The sequence below is a fragment of the Centruroides sculpturatus genome, unplaced genomic scaffold, assembly GCF_000671375.1.
Source record: "Centruroides sculpturatus isolate CEXI.00-Female unplaced genomic scaffold, Cexi_2.0 scaffold92, whole genome shotgun sequence".
Classification (NCBI taxonomy): Eukaryota; Metazoa; Arthropoda; class Arachnida; order Scorpiones; family Buthidae; genus Centruroides; species Centruroides sculpturatus.
In genome coordinates, this window is record NW_019384394.1 from 201,188 (window position 1) to 226,419 (window position 25,232).

Below are 25,232 nucleotides of genomic sequence, written 5' to 3' on the forward strand. Positions count from 1 at the left end.
GCCGTCGTCTTTTATAGCGACGATAGAGGAGCCACACACAAGCAATCACTTCCACATCCATTTCCAAACCGAGCCAGTGCGCACGCTCCGCTAAACGCTCGTCAAACGCCTAGTGTGTACAGGGCCGCCGTCGTCTTTTATAGCGACGATAGAGGAGCCACACACAAGCAATCACTTCCACATCCATTTCCAAACCGAGCCAGTGCGCACGCTCCGCTAAACGCTCGTCGAACGCCTAGTGTGTACACAGCCTAAATTATGTACAGTCATATCAGTAATGAGCAATATAAATTTCATTGTAATTGGATAATTCTTTCATGATGTTGCAATTTTCACAAACAGTAGTGTGTAAGTATTAATAAAATGATTAATTAAGGATTAATAACACCAATGGAGTCAAGAACTAAATTTAAACTTTTATTAGATATGGCAATAACCAAAACATTAGAAATTGAAAGGACAGAAAAATTTAAATGAAATGAAATCAAAGATTTATAGATATATTGTTCTTAAGAAAGAAATTTATAAAGTTAATATACCATATTTATTCGAATATAAGATGATCTCACATATAGGACGAGGTGTGACTTTAAAGATCAAAATAAAGAAAATTAGATTTATTAATACAGTTCTAATTTTATTTTGTTTAATAACAAATAAAATAACAATATGTAAATACACACATTGTCCCACAAAAATTACTGTCATCTTAAACTTCAAGGAAAAATCTTGTAAAATTGACAACATAATTTGTTCACATAAAAGCTGGACAATTGGGAACTTTTTTTTGCCAATTCTTAACAGTCAAATTCACTCTTCGTCAATTACACTTATGAATTTCTTCAAATTTCCAAATAATCATCTGTTTTCACATGGGAATGGATTAAAACTTATATTGGGCTCCTGTGTAATTTTGGAATTCAATTCAAAAGCTTTGCTTTTTTTATTGCTATTCATCTTTACTCCTGGCAATACACAAGAATGATTCAAACAACCTAGATAAAATACTTTTGTTTTTAAACACCAGAAAGTGAGAATCTGGTAAAATATGTGAATACATAGTTTACAAAAGTTATACAAAAACAAAAAGAATTCTTTGCTCGCGCATATAGGATGACCTAGGTTTTTGAAGCAGTGAAAAATGGATAAAAACTTCATCTTATATGTGAATAAATATGATATATCAAATTTTTGTTTTATCAAAGAAAACAGATTACAGGTATACCTCGCCTTACGTCGGTAATTGGTTCCAGGAGAACGACTTAAGTCGAAAAACGACGTAAGTCTAATTTATTTGTCTCCAAATCTACTTGTCACTAGGCTAAACCATAAATTGCCAATTCTGGTTTTGTATTTTATTTATTAATGCATTTTTAATAATGTATGGTTAATAAGGATCTATTTTAAGCTTACAAACAAATAAATTTTAGTTTTCAATATAGTTCAGAAAAAAGTAATCTAAATTTACGAATGCATGTACTGTAAATACAGTACATACTTGTAAATGTATATATTTTAATATGATTTTATGTACTTTAAACGCTTTTCTAGTGATATTACGACTTCAATATTTGTGGCGGACAGACGTAAAGTCGAATAAAATGACTTAAACTTGATTTTTATTTTTCCATATACTTTTTTGACAAATGACGTATAATCGGGAACGACGTAACTCGAAACGATGTAAGTCGAGGTATACCTGTATTGTCAAAGTTAAGACTTACATGATAGAGCAGAATGATGAAATAGACATAGAAAATGAACAATCTTATCAATAACACACAGAAAATTATCCAAAATATAGAAAATAAAAAAAGATCTTCATATAAAACAAAATTAAAGCATGGAATTTAATGTTACTTCCATTCTAATATTAATGTGTGGAAATGCATGTTGGGCACTGGGGGGAGAAAGCTGAAGCAAATTTATTAATGGTGAAAATAAATTGACTTTAGAAAATTTTTGTGACTCAAAAATGTAGACTGAAGAATAAGGAAATTCAAAAAAATCATTGGAAAGTCCTGGATGGTGTGGTGGAGAGAATACAGGAAAGGAGCTTGTTTGGGTATGTCACACAAGTGGAAGAAACAAAGCACTATATATGATCAACCATACAGGATATAAGATCAAATTAGGCACAAAAAACATTGGATAGCTAAGATCAAAGAGAATATGAAACAAAAACTTTATTTGCAGGAGATCTTGAACTGGAATAAACTAGGATGAGGAATATGAAAGAGGAATTTAATAAGAGGAGTCAAATAATTTTATCTCATCTAACAATATATGGAATGAAATAAAGTCCTATATATGTGGAATTATCAGTTTTATAAAAGAATAAATTGCAAAGAATACTTTATTTGATGGATGGTAATGGAAAACTAGTGGAAAAAATACAAGAGAAATATATGATGACCAAAATAAAAACTTAGAGAACATGACCAAGCTGCTTATACAAATGGTCTTCCATATGGAGATTTTTTTTAAGCATATGAACAAACACTTGTAAGAGAAAAATAATAATTGCCATCTCAATTTTTCACATTTTAAAATTGATCCTAGGCCCATCTGTTTACCCTCTGTGCTTAAATTTCTTTATTTTTTTATTTTATGCATTCCATATTTTCTATAAATTTCATCGATAATCTTTCTGAATTGACTGATTTTATTTTCTTCCACATTGTTTTTAAAATTAAATATTTCTGGATCACATTTTAATTTAGATATTAATAATGAACTTAATAGTGAAATATGTTTTGTTACATAAATTTTATTATGACTCATTTATGCAGTTTGGATTTTTATGCATATTATGAATAACATAAGTTATCTTTAAATAATTTAGCTTAGTCACCAAGAAGACAGCAAGTATTTATTTATATATTGAAATGGCACAAGGCAGCTTTTACAAGTAAATAAAAAAGAAACATTTCAGATTGATATATTCAATCCTTATATTTACATAAAATAAACTGAAAATTCTACTTATAAGTTTTTATTGTAAAGTTGTGAATTAATATGTGATAGTGTAAATTATGGCTATCAACTAATTAAAAGAATAATTAATTAAAATGTTAGAAATAAATTTAAAATTTAAAATGATTTATTAAATAAAATCAATATATCTGAAATATAGTTAGTTGGTAATTTGATTTGAGTTTAAATTTCATATTGATTTGTGCATTGAAGAGATAAAATGATCAATTTTATCTATGGAGTCCAATGATTCCTTTTGTTACAATATAATAGTAAAGAAGGACAAAGTGTCATCCTATAAAGGTGGGAACTTCTGACTGTTTTACATTCATAACATCATAGTGTAATAGAAGATGGAACAAAATGAACATACAAATGCTATGTATGCTGATTACTATAAAGCATGGATGGACTATTATAAGAAACAGACAGGTACGACAGGAATATTAAAACACTGATCCATCTAAACAATAATTTTAAGTTGTCTATAAATTAAATTTGATGTTTAAATGTCGAAAAAATATTTTTATTTTTTATTATTATTTTCTTTATAGCAGTTGAAGAAGAACCAGAAATAATGCAGACTGACGTTGGGCAAGATTCTAGCACTACTGAGACTTCTACTACTAATGTTGGTAAGTTTAAGGAAAAAAAAAGGGTGAAAAATGCAATAAAGTGCATTCTTTATGGATTTTGTTTCCAAATTTGTATAAAAAGATATTAACTTTATGAATATGTAACAGATTAAATATACTGGTTTTACAAACTTTATGATCTATGAAATACTTACTTTTGTGAGGACCTGATTAATATCAATGGTAATTCTGCATGCTTGATTATTATTTGTTTCACTTAACAGAAAATGCACTTGGTTTGCAAAACTTAACCAGATATAAGGAATATTTATTATAAACTATGAAATAGGACATTACTGCAGTTTTAAAAATAAACTTTGATTATTATATTTTTAGATCCTACCTGTATTATTAATGATCTTGAGATATTTTGTGTTAAAAATATTTATCAAATATTTTAAGCATCTTTGATTAATTGTAGAATGGTAAACTAATTCTTTATACTGTCATAAGCCTAGAATCTATAGAATTCAAGTTATGATTATAAAACTATTATATTTTATAAGAAATTCTGGATTATTTTGAATTTATTAGATCTCTCATACTTTCATCTTGATGAGTAAAACATTATGAATATTTATAAGCAGTTATATTTTTATAATCAAATATTGAATTCATTATACAATACTCTATTTCCTCAGATGCACTTTTATATCCATTTTTACTTATCCTACACAGAGATGTATTTTGTAATTGATGGTGTCTTATATTTGCAGTTTAATATTTGTTTCAGACACAGGAAAATAAAAATTAATCACTTTACATTAAGTGATAAATTACTTTAATATTGGGGTTCATATATAATTTCAGAATGATTGTTAGTATTTGACATTTGGTGAAAAATGTAAGAAATATTTAACCATTTTGATTTGTTAAATGTTTACATGAATAATATAAATTAGCTTTAATTAATTTAAGTTTGTTAGTACTAATAAGACAACAGATATTGAAATGGCATAAGGTAATTTTTGTATAAATAAATAAGTAAAATAAAAAAAGATATTTCAGAGTGAAAATATCAATCTTTGTTTATATGAATTAATAACTGAAAATTANTATTATTGTCAACATCTGGAAACAATTAAACACAATGTTTCTTCTTATCCATTTTAAAAGAAGAAAGGGAAGGATTGTCAGTGTCACTAACCTTTGCCTATAGTTACCATTGAGTACCCTGCCACCTACTTGCTTCTTTTCACCCTCCTAGATTTACTTACAACCCAAAGGGGTGATAGCACCCACTTTGGGAACCACTAATAAGACAACAGATATTGAAATGGCATAAGGTAATTTTTGTATAAATAAATAAGTAAAATAAAAAAAGATATTTCAGAGTGAAAATATCAATCTTTGTTTATATGAATTAATAACTGAAAATTATACTTATTTATAATTCAGTTTTAGGGTTTTACTTTACATTATAAAAGTTTGCTATATTACCAATTCTTCCTTTACTTGCATTCCTTAAAGTACTTTAAAATATCACTGTTAACCTAAAGAACTTTTAACATTTCTTGTGTGTAAATAATAACTCTGTTAATTAATTTAATCTTAAAGTACTTTAAGCAGGCAAGCCTGAAACAGATATAAAACAACAATCAGCAGTCATTACTAATAGACTATGTGCACCAATAATGTGCCAATATTACTTTTGTTTTTGGTTCTACTGTTCAAATAGTCTCATTAGTTCAGATGAATTTTACTTATAATGATTGTTTAAACTCCTTTTTAATATTTAAAATTCATGTTATTAGATTATATGAATTTATTATATGGTAATATAAGAAAAGTTATCATTTATGCAGAGTATAGATATATAGCTAACAAACATATTTCATAGCATTTATATTGTTTTTCTAACTTTTTGCTTAAAAAAAATAAATAAAATTAGTTATTTAAAAATTTTTCCTTCCATTATGTTAAGATTTAAGAAATCTTAAGATTTGATCTCAAATTCATGCTGTCTTAGAATTGAGGAAATACAATATTCAAATTTTTTTGACCATTTGATATTAGTTGTAACGTCTGCCATTAATATATGTATCAACATATATCACATTCTCATTGTAATCTCTTTGGTGTTAACTATGAAAACTATTTTATCAAATTTATCATTTTTAATATTTTTTAAAATTATCTTTTCAGTTGTACAATATTTCTTTTTTGTAAGATATTTTTATTTCATTATTACATATAAATTTGAATGAATTATTTTTATTACAAAAATCTATTGAAATAATTCAACTAAAGATTGCTGTAAGAGCTATTTATTGGGTCGTTGCAAATGAAATGGCCATTTTTTAAAATTTAAACTTTCCAGCCTTGTACAAATTTTTCCATGTGAACAGTACTGTGTGTTTGAATACTATAAATTAGCTTTAATTAACTTAATTTTGTTAGTACTAATAAGACAACAGATATTGAAATGGCACAAGGTAATTTTTGTATAAATAATTGGAAGAATTGGAAGAACACATATAATATGTGAATTTAAAAATGTTATTTATACAGTAGAGGGTTGTTTATCTGAAAGCCAATCAACCGAAACGTCGGTTAACCGAAAGCATTCCAGTTGGACTGTCGTGTTGAATTGACTGATTTTGATACTAGATTAACTTCTAAAGTATAATTTTTTTTTTGTTTTTATATTTTTCAATATATTTATTTTGTTTGTACAAAATGAAGAAATAATTTTTAACGATACAATAGCCACAATTATTTTAAAAAAATTACGTTAGGCTTTTAACATTGAAAATTCAATGCAAAGTGACATGCAACGGAGAAAAATTTCAACATGGGATAGGTTAATATATCTTTTCATACATAATCAGTTATCTGAACAATCCCAGTCCCCAATTGATTCGGATAAATGACTCTACTGTATTCTCATTTATATTGTTTTTTACATGTTTAAGAGTACTTTTCCTGACAGCATGGAAAAAAGGAAATTGAATAATTTTTTTTTTATGAGTATAAGCAGGGACATAATGCAGCCAAAGCAATCCGAAATACCAATAAAACTTTTGGTGAAGATTCTATGAGTGAGCAGACCACCAGGCATTAGTTCAAAAAATTTCATTCTGGGAATACAAATCTCAGAAATCAGAATTGAAGAACATCATTGAATCAGAACATCACCTGACTGTCCAGGAAATCATAGAAAGGTTGAATACACTGAACATTAATCAACCATTTCTCAACCTCTAAACATGTTAGGGAAAGTTAAGAAGCTCAACAAATGGGTACCACATGAACTTAATGAGAGAGATAAGGAGCATCATTTGGAGGTCTGCTGCTGTTTAATTATTTGTCACAAAAATGAAAGTATTGAAATGAAATTCTTTCCCATAATCTTATTCTTTAACAGACTGTCACTTTTTTATACATTTGGACAGTTTTTTGGCAAGGAAAGTCTTCAAGGAAGAGGGTGCAATAAAAAGTACCTAATGACTTTTTGGCTTCTCATTCTCATGATAGCTCTCAAATTGGTGTTAATGCATTTCTATTGCATTGGGAAAAATGTATTAATGTTTTGGAGAAAATTTTGATTGAATATGTAAGTTTAAAATTAATAAACGTTTAAAGCAGTGATTCCCAAACTTTTTCAAGTCACCGCCCCCTCGGTTCCATAAAGTTACACTCAATGCCCACTGTACCCGAACACGCCCTAACACATTTTCCCTTGTGTGAGAAAGGTTTGGAAATATTCTTAGGAAAACTTTTCTATGAACCTCACACTGTGTGTCCTTACTGTACAGTATATTATTGTCAACATCTGGAAACAATTAAACACAATGTTTCTTCTTATCCATTTTAAAAGAAGAAAGGGAAGGATTGTCAGTGTCACTAACCTTTGCCTATGGTCATTATTCAGTACCTTGCCTTTAGCATTCCCTGCCACCTACTTGCTTCTTTTCACCCTCCTAGATTTACTTACAACCCAAAGGGGTGATAGCACCCACTTTGGGAACCACTGATTTAAAGTCAGAAGCATGGTGTAAGAATACAGGCAATACCACTCTCTATTCAAGGACATTGGCAAAGTGGTTGAGCTTACTCGAGTATCTACCAGATGTCATGACAATGTAGAAGTCCAATTTTTACCATTGATTACCACTAGCAACAATTGCTAATTGAACTCTGATTTGGATTAATTTCAATAAAATTAGTGAAATTTACATAAAATAATCTAAAAGTAATAGAATAGGTTATAATTATATATATATTCTATTACTTCATTAAACTTATATTTTTATACTCTAAAATGGTTTAAAATATACTGTATATTACTTTAGGTGTTAAATGTAATTTAAGCTCATAAACCATTGAAAACTCTTTAATTTCGTTCCCATAAAAGTTTTGTGATGGACATTGACCAGGAGTGACAAGTTTGTCCTTATTTCGATGTTTAATGTTTCTCAGCAGTGTAAATCATTACATACTAGGCAATAAAAATAAGTCATTTATTTGCGTCAAAAATATTAAAATGATTGTTAACTCTTCTGCAGTGATCAATGGATATACCTGTCAAGGGTGATCACATGGCACTGGAGAACAACATGTGTATCTGCAAAAGAATTTTGCAGATATCACTGAAAACTAGCCAAAAACTACTGTGAAAAAAATTCACATAAAAAAGGAATTACGTGACAGTAAAAAAAATTTTTCTTTACTAGACATAACTGTTTAAAAAAATTTTTCCAAAACAGTAACAAGAAAAACGTGGAAAAAAATCTTTAAAAATTTCCCATGTTTATTCTCCACTATATCTGACTAACCCTCTGTACAAAGGTTAATTAAAGGTGTTTGTTATTTAGAAGTGTCCTTTACGAATGGTATTTTGTATGCACTTGGCAGTTTTGGGTTTGGCAAGCAATTTTTTTCTGCAACAAATTTTAGTACAGCATAATTTTTAATAGCAGATCATTCAAACAATATATACTAAATAATATATATACAGTAATACCCTGAACTTATGCGATAGGTGGGACCGAGCGGTAACCGTTTGTAAGTCGATTTCGCATATAAATACATACGAATAATTTTTAATTGGAGCCGGAGACTAAAGAAAACAATAATTTAGAAAAAAATGTTTAATAAAATCTTAGATAATACATATGTATAGCAAATTAGGCCTATATTATTTTACAATTTTTCACATTTACTTGATTATTACGCTATAATTTTAACATTGTTTCCATCTCAGCGATAATACTGTGACGTTTACGAATGATGCTTGAATTTAAAGATTGAGCATTTTTCACAGCTTCGAGAATTTTTTCTTTACCTTTTATAATTGTTCTGACCGACAATTCCGGTAGATCAAACTTCTTTGCCAATTCACAAATTTTCATTTTTGTATCGAAGTCTTTAATAATGGGTACGTTCGTAAAGTCAAACGAGTTAATTGCGTTAGTAACGAATTGTTCGAAAAGTCTAATGAAATAGGAATAACAATGACTTTGTTCTCGCTTAACTCGTTTGACTTTACGAACATACCCAATGTTAACTTTACATTCCAAAGATAAAGTTTTTCTTTTCTTGTTTGATGCAGAAGAATTAGTTCTACTTTGTTTGGATGACATAGTAGAGTCTCTCAAGTCTCTGTAGATATAACAAACACAGAAATAAATAACACAAAATAAATTGTAGCTATGTGTGGATTCCGCGCGACACATCCGAACATGTAAGCTGAACAATAGTGTGGGGGGAGTGAGTAATCAAGGGTTGCATGGTGCTCAAACAAAAGATGAATCGACGAGATTTGAAAATCGCATAACTCCGGGTTTGCGTAAGTCGGGGTATTACTGTATATATAATACAATAAGCAGCTTTATTCAGTAACAAATTTGGAATATTTTCATTTTTCTTTTGAAATGCCTTGCAGTTTCATATTATGTATTTGGCAAATTACCTTAACCCTAGAAGTATATAATATTTTACATTTCATTTTTATATACTTCATATGGAAACACAATTTTTTTTGTGTGACAATGCTGCTGCAATGTCATTCAGAATGTCATCACTAAACATGCTGACTGATAACTTCTGTTCAATTTGATTAAGTAGTGAAAAAGGAAAAGTATTTGGATATGTGAGTCTGCTTTTTGTTTTGAGGTTAGTCAACTGTGTTAGTCACAGGTTGATAACTTTCATCTTTGGTCAATGTCTTAATACAAACTTCACAACCTGTAAAATAAAAAAAAAAATTTTGCAATAAAGCTGATGACATAATCTATTATGCATTCTAATATATCTGCAGATGTATACTTGTGATCAGTTATCTCATCACACTCTTAAATACCTCTCTCAATATGTCCATCCAATTTCTCTTTTAATTTTTTCAAATGGGTAAGATTTTCTTTGGATTTCTTTTCAAATGTTTTTATTTCTTCATAATGAACATTTGGTTTCTCATCAAACGAAATGTGGCAAATACCAGATCTTGGTGGTTTTAATAAAGAATATAATGACAATATATGTACAGTGTATATATAGAGTATGTTCCTAAAGTTGAATGAGTTAAATGAGAATGACATCATTGTTATTCTTATATCATTAGACTTTTTGACCAATTCGTTTATAACTAAAATGGCTGTTTCTAAGATCGAAGATACGAATGTTGCTAGTGCAGCCTTATTTGAAATATTTTTCTTAGATTGCTTTGGGTGGACAGTTATTTCAATCATTTCACTTTTTAATTCACAATTTAAACACTCGAGTAGATTTAGAAACATTGATATCATTGGGTGCCATTTTCTTCACAAAGTAAACTAACTCTTTCTTTCGTTAACTTCGTTAGAGTTTTGTTCGAAACGTCATCACTGCAGAGCATATGCACTGAGCAAGACTAATACTTTTTGACCGATTCGTTACTGACGTGTTTGACTTTACAGACATACCCCATAGTTCAATACATAGTTAATATATCATTATCTAGTTGAAAAAATGTTGGAAAAGCAGGTTGTTTACTTTGACATCCAGCTCTTCTAATTGTCCCAAAAAAACTGCTGTAATAAAAATATTTGGTTATAATTTGTATGCACTGTGTAGAAAAAATTTAGCAATTAGAAGTATGTTTTAGGATGTGGGTTAGTTAAATAGTTTATAAACTAATAATAAAGGTAATTAAAAGAATATTTTGAAGCACTTTGCTATGTTTAGAAAGGTATGATGGACAATTTGGAAACAAACTGGGCACTGCATTTTTAGTTTGTCAAGGGATTTTATAAGGAATGTTGATGATTTCCTTTCCGTCTTTATATACTTTCTACAAAGGAAAAATTTGATGTGGAGCAAAATGCTTTTCACAAACATTGTAATGTTCAGTCAGTTCTTGATCTGCATGTGGTATTACTCATTACCATTTTTTAAACAATTCCAAATCTTTTAGTGCTTTAAATACATTTACTATATGTTTCCATGTATAATAATTGCTTTTGAAATTATGCACATGTCATTTAAAAGACATGATTTTGTAAGCATTTCTTACAAAAACACTGTCAAATGAGGCAATAGTAAATGGTAAATGACAGTACAAAATGGACTTTCTGATAAAAACGGCAACCGGTGGCGAATGTCTGAAATATGACCACATTTCTGATAAGTTTTTGACAGTCAAACAGTAGGAGTACTATCATTCTTACACCATAGAAGTGAACTTGGCCATTTCATTTGCAATAACCTAATAGATTGCAATGCTTTACATATACAGGCATATCCTGCTTTACATCATGTTAAATGTTTTTCCAGTAGAACATCTTGAATTTTAATACTTAATGTAGATAACTCTTGATACAATGTTTTTTTGGTCAATGCATATATGTGTTTCAAAAACTTAATACAGTATCTAAAACAAAACAATATGCAAGAAAAGTTACATTTTAAATATAATATGGATATGATTACTAAATGTGTATGATTCCAATGTTAAAACATTAGAATTATATGTAAATGTTTTCAAAAGTATTTCAAATGCCAAGATAGAATATTCATCTCAAATATAGCTGGCATTGGAAAAAGCATTATAGCATCATATACCAATACCTTCTATAGCTGAAAATTTTAACATGCTTTCATGATGGCACTAGTATTGGTCAATCAATTCTCGAATTTATTGAAATTTCATTGATATTGTTAAGAATGTTTTACAACTTAAAAGAATTTTCTATTGTAAATTTTTGTTTGCATTTTTTAAAACATCCCTCTTGCTGTGTATTATTTGTCATGCTGAATTGAAAACAGACAAAGAAAACTAGTATAGCATACATGAATGGATAAACAATTTGGGAAAGATTTCTCAGTAACTTATTTACCCATTCAGTTAAATGTTTTCAAATTTCTGGACAATACTGAGAGGCTAACATTGACACAATGATTCTACTTAATAGGATCCATGAACATATTGTATGGCTAGTTTATTATTGGCCACTGATAAACTGAGGTGCACAATCTTGATTTTTAACTGACTCTCCATAACTTGAAACTTTTTAATTCTAAGTCTGAATTTTTCCCCCAACCAATTCAAGTTATCAGGGGCCATATTCTGATCACTTATCTCTCGTCTCTTCTTTCAGAGATGAATGACGTCAAAACAACAGATGAAATTCGTCTCTCAGAGAAAGCAGTGATTCTGGTCATTTGCAACAATCTCATCTTTGTTGTTGACATCACGATTTTATTAGGTAGATTATACATGTTTGGGTTATCTGCATGCGCAACATAGTATAGAATTTTAACCAATGAAATTGTAAAATTTTTGAAAATGAAGAGTACGAAATTATAGATCATGTGGTAAGGAAAGCATATAATTTTGATAAATATATGTTTTTTGTGTTTAAATATTGTAATGTAAAAATGTCTCAAGTAACTAGGTTAACAAAATTTTTATTTATTAAGAGACAGAAAAGTGTATGTACTAGGAAAAATTAGAACGGTAATATTTTGAAAAATACTTAGAGAAACGCATAAGGTTAACAGCATATTCAATAGTTCAGAAATTGATCTTCAGGATCATTAAAAAAAGATGGAGTCAGTGGTGTTCCTGAGTAGTCACTTAAAAAAATCATAATTGTTATCTATCTCAAAATATTCTTTTCTGGTATAGAGAATGTTCCTAATATGGTTGTATAAGATAAGTAGCATACAGTTGTCCATATTGGATATAATGAAATTGAGATGAAAGACGATTATCTGCTAGTCTCTGAGAGATGCGAGAATCTTCAAGAAAAAAAGTTGTCCAGAATCACGTTTGGAGAGACACAATGATCTCTTGATATGTAAACAAATGATTAGCCAATCATTACCAACTTGTGACATAGACACTGTCTCTCAGAGACGAGAGACGATGACCAGAATACAGCCCCAGGTTCCACTGTAACTTGTTTGGACTTAATCCATGACATGTAGCACACACTCAACGAGAAGAAGAAATTAACAATAAATGGCATTTCTATTCTTAACAAAGTATAGTTGCCTCAGGATTGCAAGAACAGCTTTAAGGAACAAAAGGTTTGGTGATGATGATAATTTGTGACATGCCATATTTCTCAATAGTTAAATCTTGTCTTGTCACACTTACTGTAGTAAATGGAGGCTTGAATAGTTTTTCTAAAATGTCTTTTTAAAAATTAGGGTGCAATTTACACAAATGTGGTAAATTTTTTTTATTAAAAAACTTTTATATTCTCTCAACTAAACTGATAGTGACATAGACGACATGATATAACAAAAATTATTGAGATAGGTGAACTACCAAAGAACGTCAATATACTTAAACACAATATAGTCCCATCAAAAAATTCATTTACAGGAGTCCTTATGTGATGAAATTGTTCACAATAGGCAACATGGAAAGTGTTAAAAGCATTTAAAACAATTATTTTACCACTTGCCTTTCTTGTGCTTGGTAAACAATACTTTACACTCAGCAATCTTGAACAGAACTAAATTTCTCACCCCTTCATGATTTGAATTTTTATTACTGTGTACTTATTTTTAGTTTTCATACGTTAGTTTTTAAAATAAAGTATTATTGTGTTGCTTATTGTGAATAATTTCACGTAAGGACTCCTGTAAACTAATTTTTTGATGAAACTGCACCGAAGAGCCATTACATTATGACCATCTCCCACCTAGAGTAGGAGCTCATTCAGTGACAAAACAATGGTGCTTGTGTGGCTCATACTGCTGTATATAAACAGCAGTGAACTGTGTTTCTAAATGTAGAGTTTTTGGCTGCATCATGGGAAAAGCAGCAGATTCATCAGACTTTGATAAAGGATAAATTGTTATGACTAGGGGATTGGGAACGTTGATCTCAGAAACAGTGTGATTGGTAGGCTGTTCACATGCAATCGTCGTTAGTACTTATCAAAAGTGGTGTATGGATGGAAAAATGAGAAGTCACAGCCAGCTGTATGCTGCCTGCGGCACATTGATTCCAGAGGGGAGCAGAGACTATTACTCATTGTTCATCGCAACTGAAAGGCTACAACAGCCCAAATCAACAGCAGCTACAACAGTGGTGACCGAGACAATGTGTCTCAACACACAGTGCAGCGTACTCTTCTGCGTATGGGCCTGCGTAGCTGCTGGCCCAGCCGAGTTCCCGCTTTTACAGCATGTCATTGACAACAGTGCCTGCAATGGGCCAGAGAGCATTGCAATTGGACCTTAGAGGAATGGAAGAAAGTTCTCTGATTTGATGAGTAACATTTTCTGGTCCATCACGTTGACGATTGAGTGCGGATATACCAATTTCCAAAGAAGACCATGGCAGCTGGATGCACAGTTGTAGAGATACAAGTCGGTGGAGGCAGTATTATGGTGTGGGCAATGTTTCCATGGGACACATTAGGACCCATCATCCCCATAAAACAATCCCTGACAGTTGTGCACTATGTGAACATCATTGCAGACCAGGTTCACCCCTTCATGGCAACAATGTTCCTGGCGGGTGATGGCCTGTAGCAACAGGATTAGGGGTTGCAATTGCTGGATCCCTCATCCATCAATCCAGCTGGATCCAGCACATTTTTTGGCCTGTTGGATCCAGCACCTGGTGCTGGATCCAACAGTGCTGCGGATCCGCAAATACTCAATTAACTTTCTAAATAATGGCGCAAAAGTCTACGTTGTTGGCCTTGCTGCTTTGCTACGTGCGCTATCGCTCGGCGGCGAGAGCGACATTGCCGTTCAGTGCGGCAAGTGCTACACCCCCCTCTCTACATCGCACCGCCCGCCCTTTTACCTGTGCTGATCTAATTGCCAGTTGACTTTCTGCTCTCGCTAAATAAAGTCTCTTCGCACTAAATAAAATAAGTAACTCCTATCCTAGTCCTGGTGCATAATTCTAATTTACAGTTGGTTGTGATGTCAACGAAGTACGTGACGGAACGATCGCAGTTTAAACTGGCCGTAGAAGCTCTCCGCAGAAGAGTTGAGTTTGATAACTGCTGACACAACCTTGAAATTTGTCTTAGACAAACTAAAAAGCCAGGACACAATCTTGAATGCTAACCTTTCTGAGGCACTCCACAAAAGAATCAGAGAATGGCGTCTTACTGAGGTCACAGGGATGCTGATTTACATACAGAATCCGAAGAAGTATGACCAAAAAGTTAGAAAGCTTTATCTTTCACGTGCCGAAAAATTGTAATGCTCCAGGAGATGAAAAATATGCTAATAGAACCAGCAGCAATGGCAGAGGATATTACAGAGGTGGAAAACAATGATCCAGATAACCCAGATTCCCTGAATTTCACATTGGAACAAGAATTAGAGATCCAACTAAAGAGTGAAAAAGAAAACTTCATGAAACTGAAAGAAACCTACTACTGAGAAGGATTATGATAAGTTATTAAAAAAGGAAATGGCTGTTTATGAAAGTGAGGAAGTCGGAGGTAAGAACTTTGATTTATCATTATTTGATGACACTGAAACCAACTAGCGTAGAGGCAGAAAAGGCCTTCTGTATATGCAGTTCATAGAAATAGAAAGCCTTTTCTGCCTTCTATATATGCAGTTCATTAAGAAGTAGGTTGGGCGACAACACCATCAATACCATTTGTTTCTTGAGATCCTACTTTAGAAAAGTCAAAAAAATAACAGAAGTGATTGATTTAAGTTTATTTAATCCTTTAAAATACTTTATTCAAGACAAGACTAATATTTTATAACTTCTACTCTAATTCTATTAAGTAAGAGTTTTTAACTTTTATTCTATAAGTGGTTAGTGGGCTAGGCTAGGCAATTTTATTGTTAAAATTAGTGAGAAACTGAGACTACCTAGTTAGTTAAATAGTTAATTAAATTAATGAGTATCAGTATCTTAGATATATGATGATATGAATGTATGTGATTCATGATTGTGATAATAATAACTAACTACTAGACTACTACTAATTACTTACTCACTACTTTACTAACACTAATAATTAAATTACTTATAAATAACTACAGACTGATATGTAGAGCCTATATAAGAAAACTGGTAAGACTGATGGTCACTTAGCCACTGATTATCCATCCTTACATTATTATAATATAATATATTAATATAAATTAATTAGTAGAATTACCTTTGCTACTATTTAACTTAGATTATAATTATAATGTAATTTTTAACTAAACATTTAAAGTTAATTATCTCTATCTCAAAGTGTTAAACTGAACCAAAGTTAAGTTTACTACATAAATGTGTGTGAAGTTTTACTGATTTACAGTGACCAGTCTAAATAATAAAAGTTTCTTAAGTATTTAAAAAAAATGTTTTGTTTCTTTTAAAAAAAAATCCATAAATTTCGATAGATAGATAGATAACACTTTATTGCACCAAAAAACATCTGCGCATCATTCCAGCTGGAATGATGTTGGTCCAGCAAAAATCCAACTGGATTGCAATCCCTAAACAGGATACTGCACCATGTCATAAGGCCCAAATCATCATGGAGTGGTTCAAGGAACATTCCAGTGAATTTCAAGTCATGTTGGCTTCCAAATTCACCTGATATGAATCCAATTGAACATTTGTGGTTCCACCTGGAAAATCAAATTCATGCTGCCACACAATCACCTTGCAATGTTCAAAAACTGGAGGACCAGCTGGTGAGTCCAGGTACCAGATACCTCAGACTACCTACCAGCACCTTGTTGAGTCAATGCCTTGCCATGTGTTGGCGGTTTTGCAGGCGAAAGGTGGTCCTATGTCGTATTAAACAGGAGGTCATAATGTAATGATTCTTTGGTGTGTATTGTATATTGACATTCTTTAATAGTTCACCTATCAGTGATTTTTGTAATGTAATGTCACTATTAGCTTAGTTGAAACAAAGCATAAGTGTGTAATGGTGTTATATTTTAAAATATTACTGCAGTGAATGTATTAAGCATATAGTACTGTACAATAGACTCTCAATAAGTCAAACTTTCAACTTGAATTTTATTTTTGTCCTGACTTAACTCCCATAGATTTAATGCATTTTGTATGTATCTATAAGTTGAAGTAGTGGTTTTGAAATAAAATTTTGAGTTAACAAAATTTTAGATCTGGAAACTTTATTTCATGTCTAATTTTGTGTGCTTTCTTTATATTTTCAAGGGAATGGACAATAGTATCAGAAAGTTGAAGATTGTTATTGTATAGAATTATACTGCTGCATGATGTAAAGTTCAGAATTTTCATGAAAATTTGCACATAATGATCTTGATTTCAAACACAAATTGATTAATCAAATCATAGCACATTAATATTACATTTTTAATTTTCAAAATCTAAAAGTTTTAAAAATAATAATGATTTAAAATATAACAAACACATCTGTGATTTGTCAACTTTCTGAGTTATTTACCATTCAATTTTGATTTTGTTTATATGTACTGTATCTCCTTATTTGGAAGTAAAGATTAATACTGTATAAATATCATTGTAAAGTTTGAATTGCTTGTTGACATTCTCATCACTGATAATGATTAATTAACCTGCAGTCACATGCAGTTTTTTAAAACACAAACATACACATTTGTATAATGTGATCATTTTCTGCCAACTTCTTACGTGTAATTACACCTATATAATGTTGTTTCTCAAATTTGATGATTCTGAAAAATTCTGTAATTGTCTTTTCTGCACATGAAAAATTTCAATGCCATATGTTTTGTTTACAGAACATTTGTTCTGTAAACAAAACATAGGCCTATGGCATATTACAAAGTTCCAAGGGCTCCCATTGGGGGGTCCTTGGAACTTTGTGATAGAGCAAGATAATTTGAAATCAGTTCAGCTGATGATACAGCTAGAAATAAATTATCTTATAAAGAAGCATTCAAGATTTAATGGTTTGCACACTGCCATGTCATGTCATGTCATGCATAGCTGACAAAACTTATAAAATGTATATCTGACTCTTGTAGCAATTGTGAGACATCCATGACAGTATTTTTGACATCATTGATAATTTTGATGATGACATCAAAGCTTAAAATCATTACATACTTGTGATTGTATGGGAAAAAAATTATACTTGATCACATGTAGTAAGGTAGTGATTTTCAGCAGTGGTGTTTTGAGGTCCTGTGATAAGGGGCTGCCCATAAATTACATTCACATTTTTCTTGAAATTTTTACTCCTTCCTCTCGTCCATGTTTCCATAACCCCCTTTTCTCTTTGTACATCCAACAAATCTCAACTCTCCTTTAAACCTTTATCACCTTATAGATGATAAATATCGTAAGTAGAAATACAAAAAATTTTAAAATCAATATAATAAAATGCATAAACTGTATAAAATTTAAAGAAATACAATATATGGGTGTTCACTGAAGCTAACCCCCTTGTCCGACTTTTGTCTGACTTGTCTTAACCCCCTCCACCATTCCAGTGTGGAGAGGGGTTAAGACAAGTCAGACTCCTAAATGGAAGAAATTTTTTTGAACCAAAATTTTTACAGATAGTTGGATAGCATGTAGTATGAGGATATCATGGAATCATAGCTTACTTGTTAGTAAAACTAGCCTGTGAGAAAACTAGTAGTTGCAGAAAATGGCTGTTACCTTGTGATTGCAGATTAATTGATGTATTTACCATTTTCACTCTAAAACAGATACAAATGGCAAACAAGAGAAAACTAAAAACTTTGCCAATAGCAGAAAAGGTATCCGTCATAAAGACTGTTGAGGAAAGCAAAAAGAAAAAAATCAAATTGCAAATAGTTTGATATTCCATTGTGTACTCTTTCTACAAATCTGAAAAGTAGACAGAGGATTTTGGGAAACTTCAATGAACAACAGAATCAGACAGAACAGTAAAGAAAGTGTAAATATTCAGATGCTGAAAAATTCATGCTGAAGTAGTTTGTACAGTGTAGACACAAGGATATTCCTAGTGATGGAAAACTTAAAGCCAAGCAGTTTGGATAACAGTTGGAACATAGTAGACTCTAAGCAGCAGAAGGCTAAATTTAAGAAGAGACATGGAATGGTTTTCTACAAAATCTATAGTGAAAGTGCAAACTATCCAGATGATAATTTCACCGCAGTCAAAACAGTCTTATTTTTTAAATGTCTATCATATAAAACATTGGTGTTTAAAGGTGATTCATGCCATGAATGTAAAAAAAAAAAAATGTAACTATACACATAATCAAAGTTGAAATAACAACAATGTCAAAAGTAAAACATTTTAGGTTTTTTACTTTTGACAATCAAATTGAAAAATATGGTAATTAATTTATGTACCAGAAAATGTGATTTTTTTTTATTCAACAAATTAATTTGTGAAAATATTTTATCATATTATGGTCCATTTCATTATAAAGCTGACGACAAAACAAAAATAATTTATAGTAACTTGTTTGAAAACACATATATAAATAAATACAGAACTTTTAAAACAGTTATATTGGTATATATTATCATGTAAAGGATATTCATTGAAATAAAAAGTTTATTCACAAGAAGTAGGGCAAGGAGTTTGTTGACACCATGAATTAGACTTGTTAATTCTCTGAGCAGTCATGCTTGTTTCTGTCCTATTACTTGTTAAAGAAAATTTGAAGTTTTATTTCTGCATACTACAGAAATAATATTTGAAACTAAATAAGTTCATGGACATCTCTTACTTTGAGGCCAAAATTTGATTTTTTTTCATGTTTATGCACAAGCATAATCTAATTTTTTAATATGAATGCATTAGAAATTTCTTGCATTCTAAAATGCATTCCAAAATGCATAAAATAAACATTGCTGCATTTATTATATCCATTTCAAATATTTCACAATTGTTGTATGATGGATATCCAGAAAGTAAAGAATGTTGCGCATTGCACTCTGTAGGTAAATTACTGCCATTGATTCAAAGTCAATTTGTTCTCTGAAGTGTTAGCTTAGCACATGTAGAGTTTCAGTAATAGCAGGCTTATTGTTATTGTTTTATCAAAGGTTAAAATATATACAAAAATTGAAAATCTTACCAAATGTGAAGTGTTGTTCATTTTCTAAATGTGAAGAAAATTTCTCCTATAGAAATTCATAAACAAATCATAGAAGTGTATGGTGATCACATTATGAATGAAGCAAGTGTGAGAAAATGATGTTTAATGTTTAATCAAGGAAGATAATGTGCAACTTCACCCTACTGCCATTACTTGAGCTGTGCTTCAGAAATTTGGCTGGGACATTTTTGACCATCATCATACAGTCCCGACCTGCACCCTGTGACTTTCGCCTCTTTCTCAAGCTGAAAGAGTTTTTGGGTGGATTTGAAAGGTTTTGGAACAGATGACACAGTGAAAGCTGTCACTAAATGCCTGAAGGAACTGGCAGTGGAAGTCTATGACAAAGAAATCCAAAAAACTAGTGTTGTAGTATGGTATGCTTTAATTGAAATGGTAACTATGTAGAAAAGTAACCGATCTTGTAATAATTAGTTAATAAAACTTTTCAATTATTACTGTTTTTTTCTTTTTTTTTTTTTATAGCCCAACATTCTTTACTTTCTGGATGCCTCTTGTATATATCTGCCAACTCTGTATATATCATGTACAGTCCAATCATAAAGTTGCTCCACAGTGGACCATGCCTATGAGGCTTGGCAGAGTGGTGACATCATAACTTGTCACAGAGGTGTCATTTGACAGATGGTCTGATGCTGTAATCATATCTCTAGTGATGCTGCATAGTTTCTCATCATGCTCACCATCGAGCAGAGTTTTTCTTGTGGAGACTGTGTTTAGGGCCAATGACATATATATACAGATGTTAAAGAAATGTTCACAGAAGGTTTCTAGGGTTTATAATTTCCATCAAGATAGTGTGTGAGATTTTATCTCTAAGTTTTGATGAACTGGCTCTGTGGCACATGAAGCAAGGAGTGTTTGTCCCAGTGTTTTAATGGATGGCAAGCTGTCTGAATTCAATGACAAGATGTTGGCAAATCAAACAAAACCACTGTAGAAGTTAGCATAGATGACAAATATCAGTTACAGAAGTGCAAAAAATGCTTTATGGCAAAAGCTAAAGTTTTGTCCTTACAAAGTGAGGTGTGTGCTGAGTTGAAACCTGCAGATTATGAGAAAAGGAAGACATAGTGCAAGTCTTTCCAAGATTTTTTATGACAGGAAGGAGTTGAGATGCTCAATAGAACTTTCTTTACAGACAAGGCTTTGTTTCACTTATTGAGCACAGTCTATTCTTGGAATATTTGTTTATGGAGCAGTTTACACATGAAGTGCATGAGAGACTGTTGCATGAACTGAAAATCAATGTGTGGATAACAATATCAAGAGAGAGAATTATTGGGCCCATTTTCTTTGAGGAAACAGTTGACATTAAATGCAACTTCTTGGAGATTCTATAATTGAGTTATTGAATAACTCAATTTAAAAAATATACAGAATGGTTACTTTCAATAAGACTGTTCTCATACCACTCATGACACTACTACATGACACTTTTGGGAGAGGACAAAGGTCACCATGCTCTCTAGATCTGGCATCAAACTTTGGGGAGTAGCAAAATGAACTGTGTACAAGAATAAACCACAAACCTTGCATGCAGTGAAACAATCCATGTCTCTTCATTGCTTCCGTAACTAAGGATACTTTAATTGCAATATCAAATGTGCAGAAGAGTTCTGTTGTGTTTCAAAAATGGAGGACAACATTTCCAGTACCTCATTTAATAAAGTTAAAGATGAATTAACGGTGTATCTGAGGGAAAACTATATAAGATTGATTATCTCAAAATTGGATGTGTGTCAAATGAGAGTTTTTTTAATATACATGGTGACTCTTTCATATAATTCTAGTAAACTCTTTCTAATTAAAATCTGTGGTTATTCTATCAATGCATGGCCTTTCACATCTTCATTACTTCATTCCTGGAAAAGTCCTTCCACAATGAGCATGGAAATAGGAGGAGTCCTATTTCCATGCTCATTGTGGAAGGACTTTATGATTGCCCTGTAGATTTTAATCTGATTTTCATATATAAATTAATTTGCTTCATTTTGTGCAACTTATATTTAAAGGTTTTATCTCTAGAATAAAGAAAGAATTTCCCTCCTTATTAGAATATTCAAACATATGCACAAATATAATACATATACTGTTTCTGCAAAATTCATTCACATATTGTTAAACAAGTTATTATTTGCTGGTCTAAATAGTTTATGTTAAAAATTTAATTAATACTAGAAAATATATTAATTATAACAAATATTTTTATTTCAGCAAAACAGTTTTTACTGGATAAAAATTTTCATTTGTATTAGCCATCATCAGTTTGAGTATTTAACATGGAATAGAATAATAATAATTGGACAAAAAGAATTTGCTTCATAAACTTAATATTTGACTTTTCAATAAAAACAATTTTATCTCAAAGAGCAAAATTATTTATTAATTATTTCAAATATTTTTAGCATCTAAGCATCCATCTTCAGGATCCAACAAAACAGGAATAGAACAAAATATAGAATAGTATACTTGTAATTTAAATTAAAATACAAAACAATAATTGAATTTAAGTTAAATGAGAATTACAAATAAACATAAAAGGAACACAAAGAGTATATAATAAAAAGGGTAAAAAAAAATAATGCAATTTGATTCATGAATGATTTACCACTGATCCATTGTTTTGTCTTTGAAGAACCATCAAAGGATGGAACAGTATTGATCATGGCTTGTGGTAATATAGGTGTGGACACACTTTAAGCAGCTGTTGCTGATCCCATGTTTCACCAGACAAAGTGATTCATTCAAATGCTAAGTGAAATGATGTGTTATGATATATAGCACAAAACAATATATGTCAGAATGATTGTGTGTGTGTTTTTAAAAATGATACAGGCTGTGGTTTGTATTGAGGTAACAAAAGTCATTCATGGTGTTGTAACATAGATGTTGACATAGCTTTACAATATAATAGTTCAAAAAGCCTCTATCTGCTGTCATTTGTCTTTTTTTTCCTAATTATTAACATTTTAAAAATGTTCTCACAGATTCACTAGTTTATAGGGTTCCTAAATTCATTAAATGTTTTAATTACAGAGATGAAAGAAAATGATTCAAACAAAGAAATGGCTGAATTAGAGAAATATTGGCAAACTGTCAAAGAAAATCCTTCAGATTTTACAGGATGGACATACTTATTACAATATGTTGAACAAGAGGTAAGAATTATCTAAAAATATAGTAACTTTTATGAATTTAATTTTTAAAGTTATACGTGGTGCACTCAAGTTATAACACATCCAATTTTTTTTCTCACAAATTAATCACACAAAAACTGTGAAACTTGTGTCACTTCTCGACATAATCTCCCTGCAGCCATACACATTTTTCACAATGTCGACGCCATGATTCCATGTCCACTGTGAATGCTTCTTTAGGAGTCTGATTTGACTACTGGAAAACCACTGATGCAATAGTGGCACAGCTAGTGAATGTGTGACCACGGAGAGTGTCTTTCATCGTTGGAAACAGCCAAAAGTTGCTAGGAGCCAGGTCAGATAAGTAGGGAGCATGAGAAATCACTTCAAAGTTGTTGTCATGAAGAAACTGCAGCGTCGTGTTTGCCTGTTGTGCTGGTGTGTTGTCTTGGTGAAGGAGCACACATGCAGCCTTTTCTGGCCGTTTTTCACGCAATGCTGGAAGAAACTTGTTCTTCAAAACATCTTGGTTGGATGCATCTGTCATCGTAGTGCCTTTTGGAATGCAATGAGTAAGGATTATGCCATAGCTGTCCCAGAACATGGCCACCATCATTTTTTCAGCACTGGCACTTACTGAAAATTTTTTTCATGGCAGTGAGTCTGTGTGCTTCTATTGAGCTGGTGCTTTGTTTCAGGATTAAAAAATGGCATCCATGTCTCATCCATTGTCACAATCATTGAAAAGAAAGTTCCTTTCATGCCATCATCACATGTCAACATTGCCTGGCAACTTGCCACGTGCACAGCCTTGAGGTCGTCCAGCAGCATTTGTGGCATCCACCTGGAGGACACTTTTTGCATTTTCAGGTCTTCATGCAGGATTGTGTGCACAGATCCCACGGAAATGCCAACTTTGGAGGTGATGTGTTCCACACTCATTCGGCGATCCTCCAAAACAACTTTCTCCACTCGCTCAATTGTGTTGTCAGACTAGCTGGTGCGATGCTGAGATTGTCTTGGTTTGTTGTCACATGACATTCTGCCTTTTTTGAACTGTCATATCCACAAATGCACATTAGACACATCCTTGACACCATCACCATATCTTACTCAACTGGCGATGAATTTCAATTGGTGTCACACCACTCAAATGGAGAAAACAAATGATTACACACTGTTCTTGTAATGAAAACATCGCCATTTTAAGTATCAAAAACAGTCCTCGCTCCCTCTGCTGCCATCTCTGTCATGCATTCACAACAAGTGCATGCATATTTTAAAACAAACTGCATGTTTCTATCTGTTTCCAGTCCTGAGAAAAAAAATCAGAGGTATTATAACTTAAATGCACTTCGTATTTACATATAAAAAATCAGTAATTGACATTAGTATAATAGAATTTGCTTATTGTAATTGCTTTGGTCACTTATATCAATAACAATAACCAAATGACAACCTTAACCCTTCTATGATGATGTGATGATATATCGCCAGTTTGGCTTCAGGTTTGATTAAAATTAACATTTTCAAAATGATGAAAAATCGTCATTTTGTAAATGTTAATTTTAATCAAAAATTCTCTGTGTCATTTTACTTGCATTTGGTGATATTTTATTGCTGCTGCTCACTGCCTGTAAGTTATATATATATATATATATATTTACTAATTTTTTTAGTATGAATTTTGCATATTAATATTAAACTGGTCTCAAATTTTTAATTCTGATTTCTGACACATGGATAGAAATAAAAGAAATGGTAATGTAAATTTCTGAAAAATTGATGTAATATAATGTATCTAAATTTCCATTTGGGATGTTTATATTTAGTTTATTAGGGAAGTAACTTTAAAAATATCCAAAGTCAATAAACTAACTTGAAAAACAAAATAATACTTTATAATTGACCAGCAGATGAGCCTGGCGTTGCCCGGGNATATATTTTATATTTTTGTTCTAGTTTTATT

At 31.3% G+C, this 25,232-nt stretch overlaps 1 protein-coding gene and 1 pseudogene across 1 annotated transcript in view; both read left to right on the forward strand.

Annotated features, from left to right (window-relative positions):
- The window catches only part of LOC111618319 (pre-mRNA-processing factor 39-like), a 113,002-nt gene that overhangs the window by 23,720 nt on the left and 64,050 nt on the right, over positions 1–25,232 (forward strand). Inside the window, exons 2-4 of the mRNA XM_023359819.1 lie at positions 3,250–3,408; positions 3,531–3,611; positions 23,163–23,284. Coding sequence (XP_023215587.1) covers positions 3,330–3,408; positions 3,531–3,611; positions 23,163–23,284 — 282 coding nt within the window. The 5' untranslated portion in view covers positions 3,250–3,329. The remainder of the gene's footprint in view (positions 1–3,249; positions 3,409–3,530; positions 3,612–23,162; positions 23,285–25,232) is intronic.
- LOC111618318 lies at positions 9,611–14,626 on the forward strand (annotated as a pseudogene).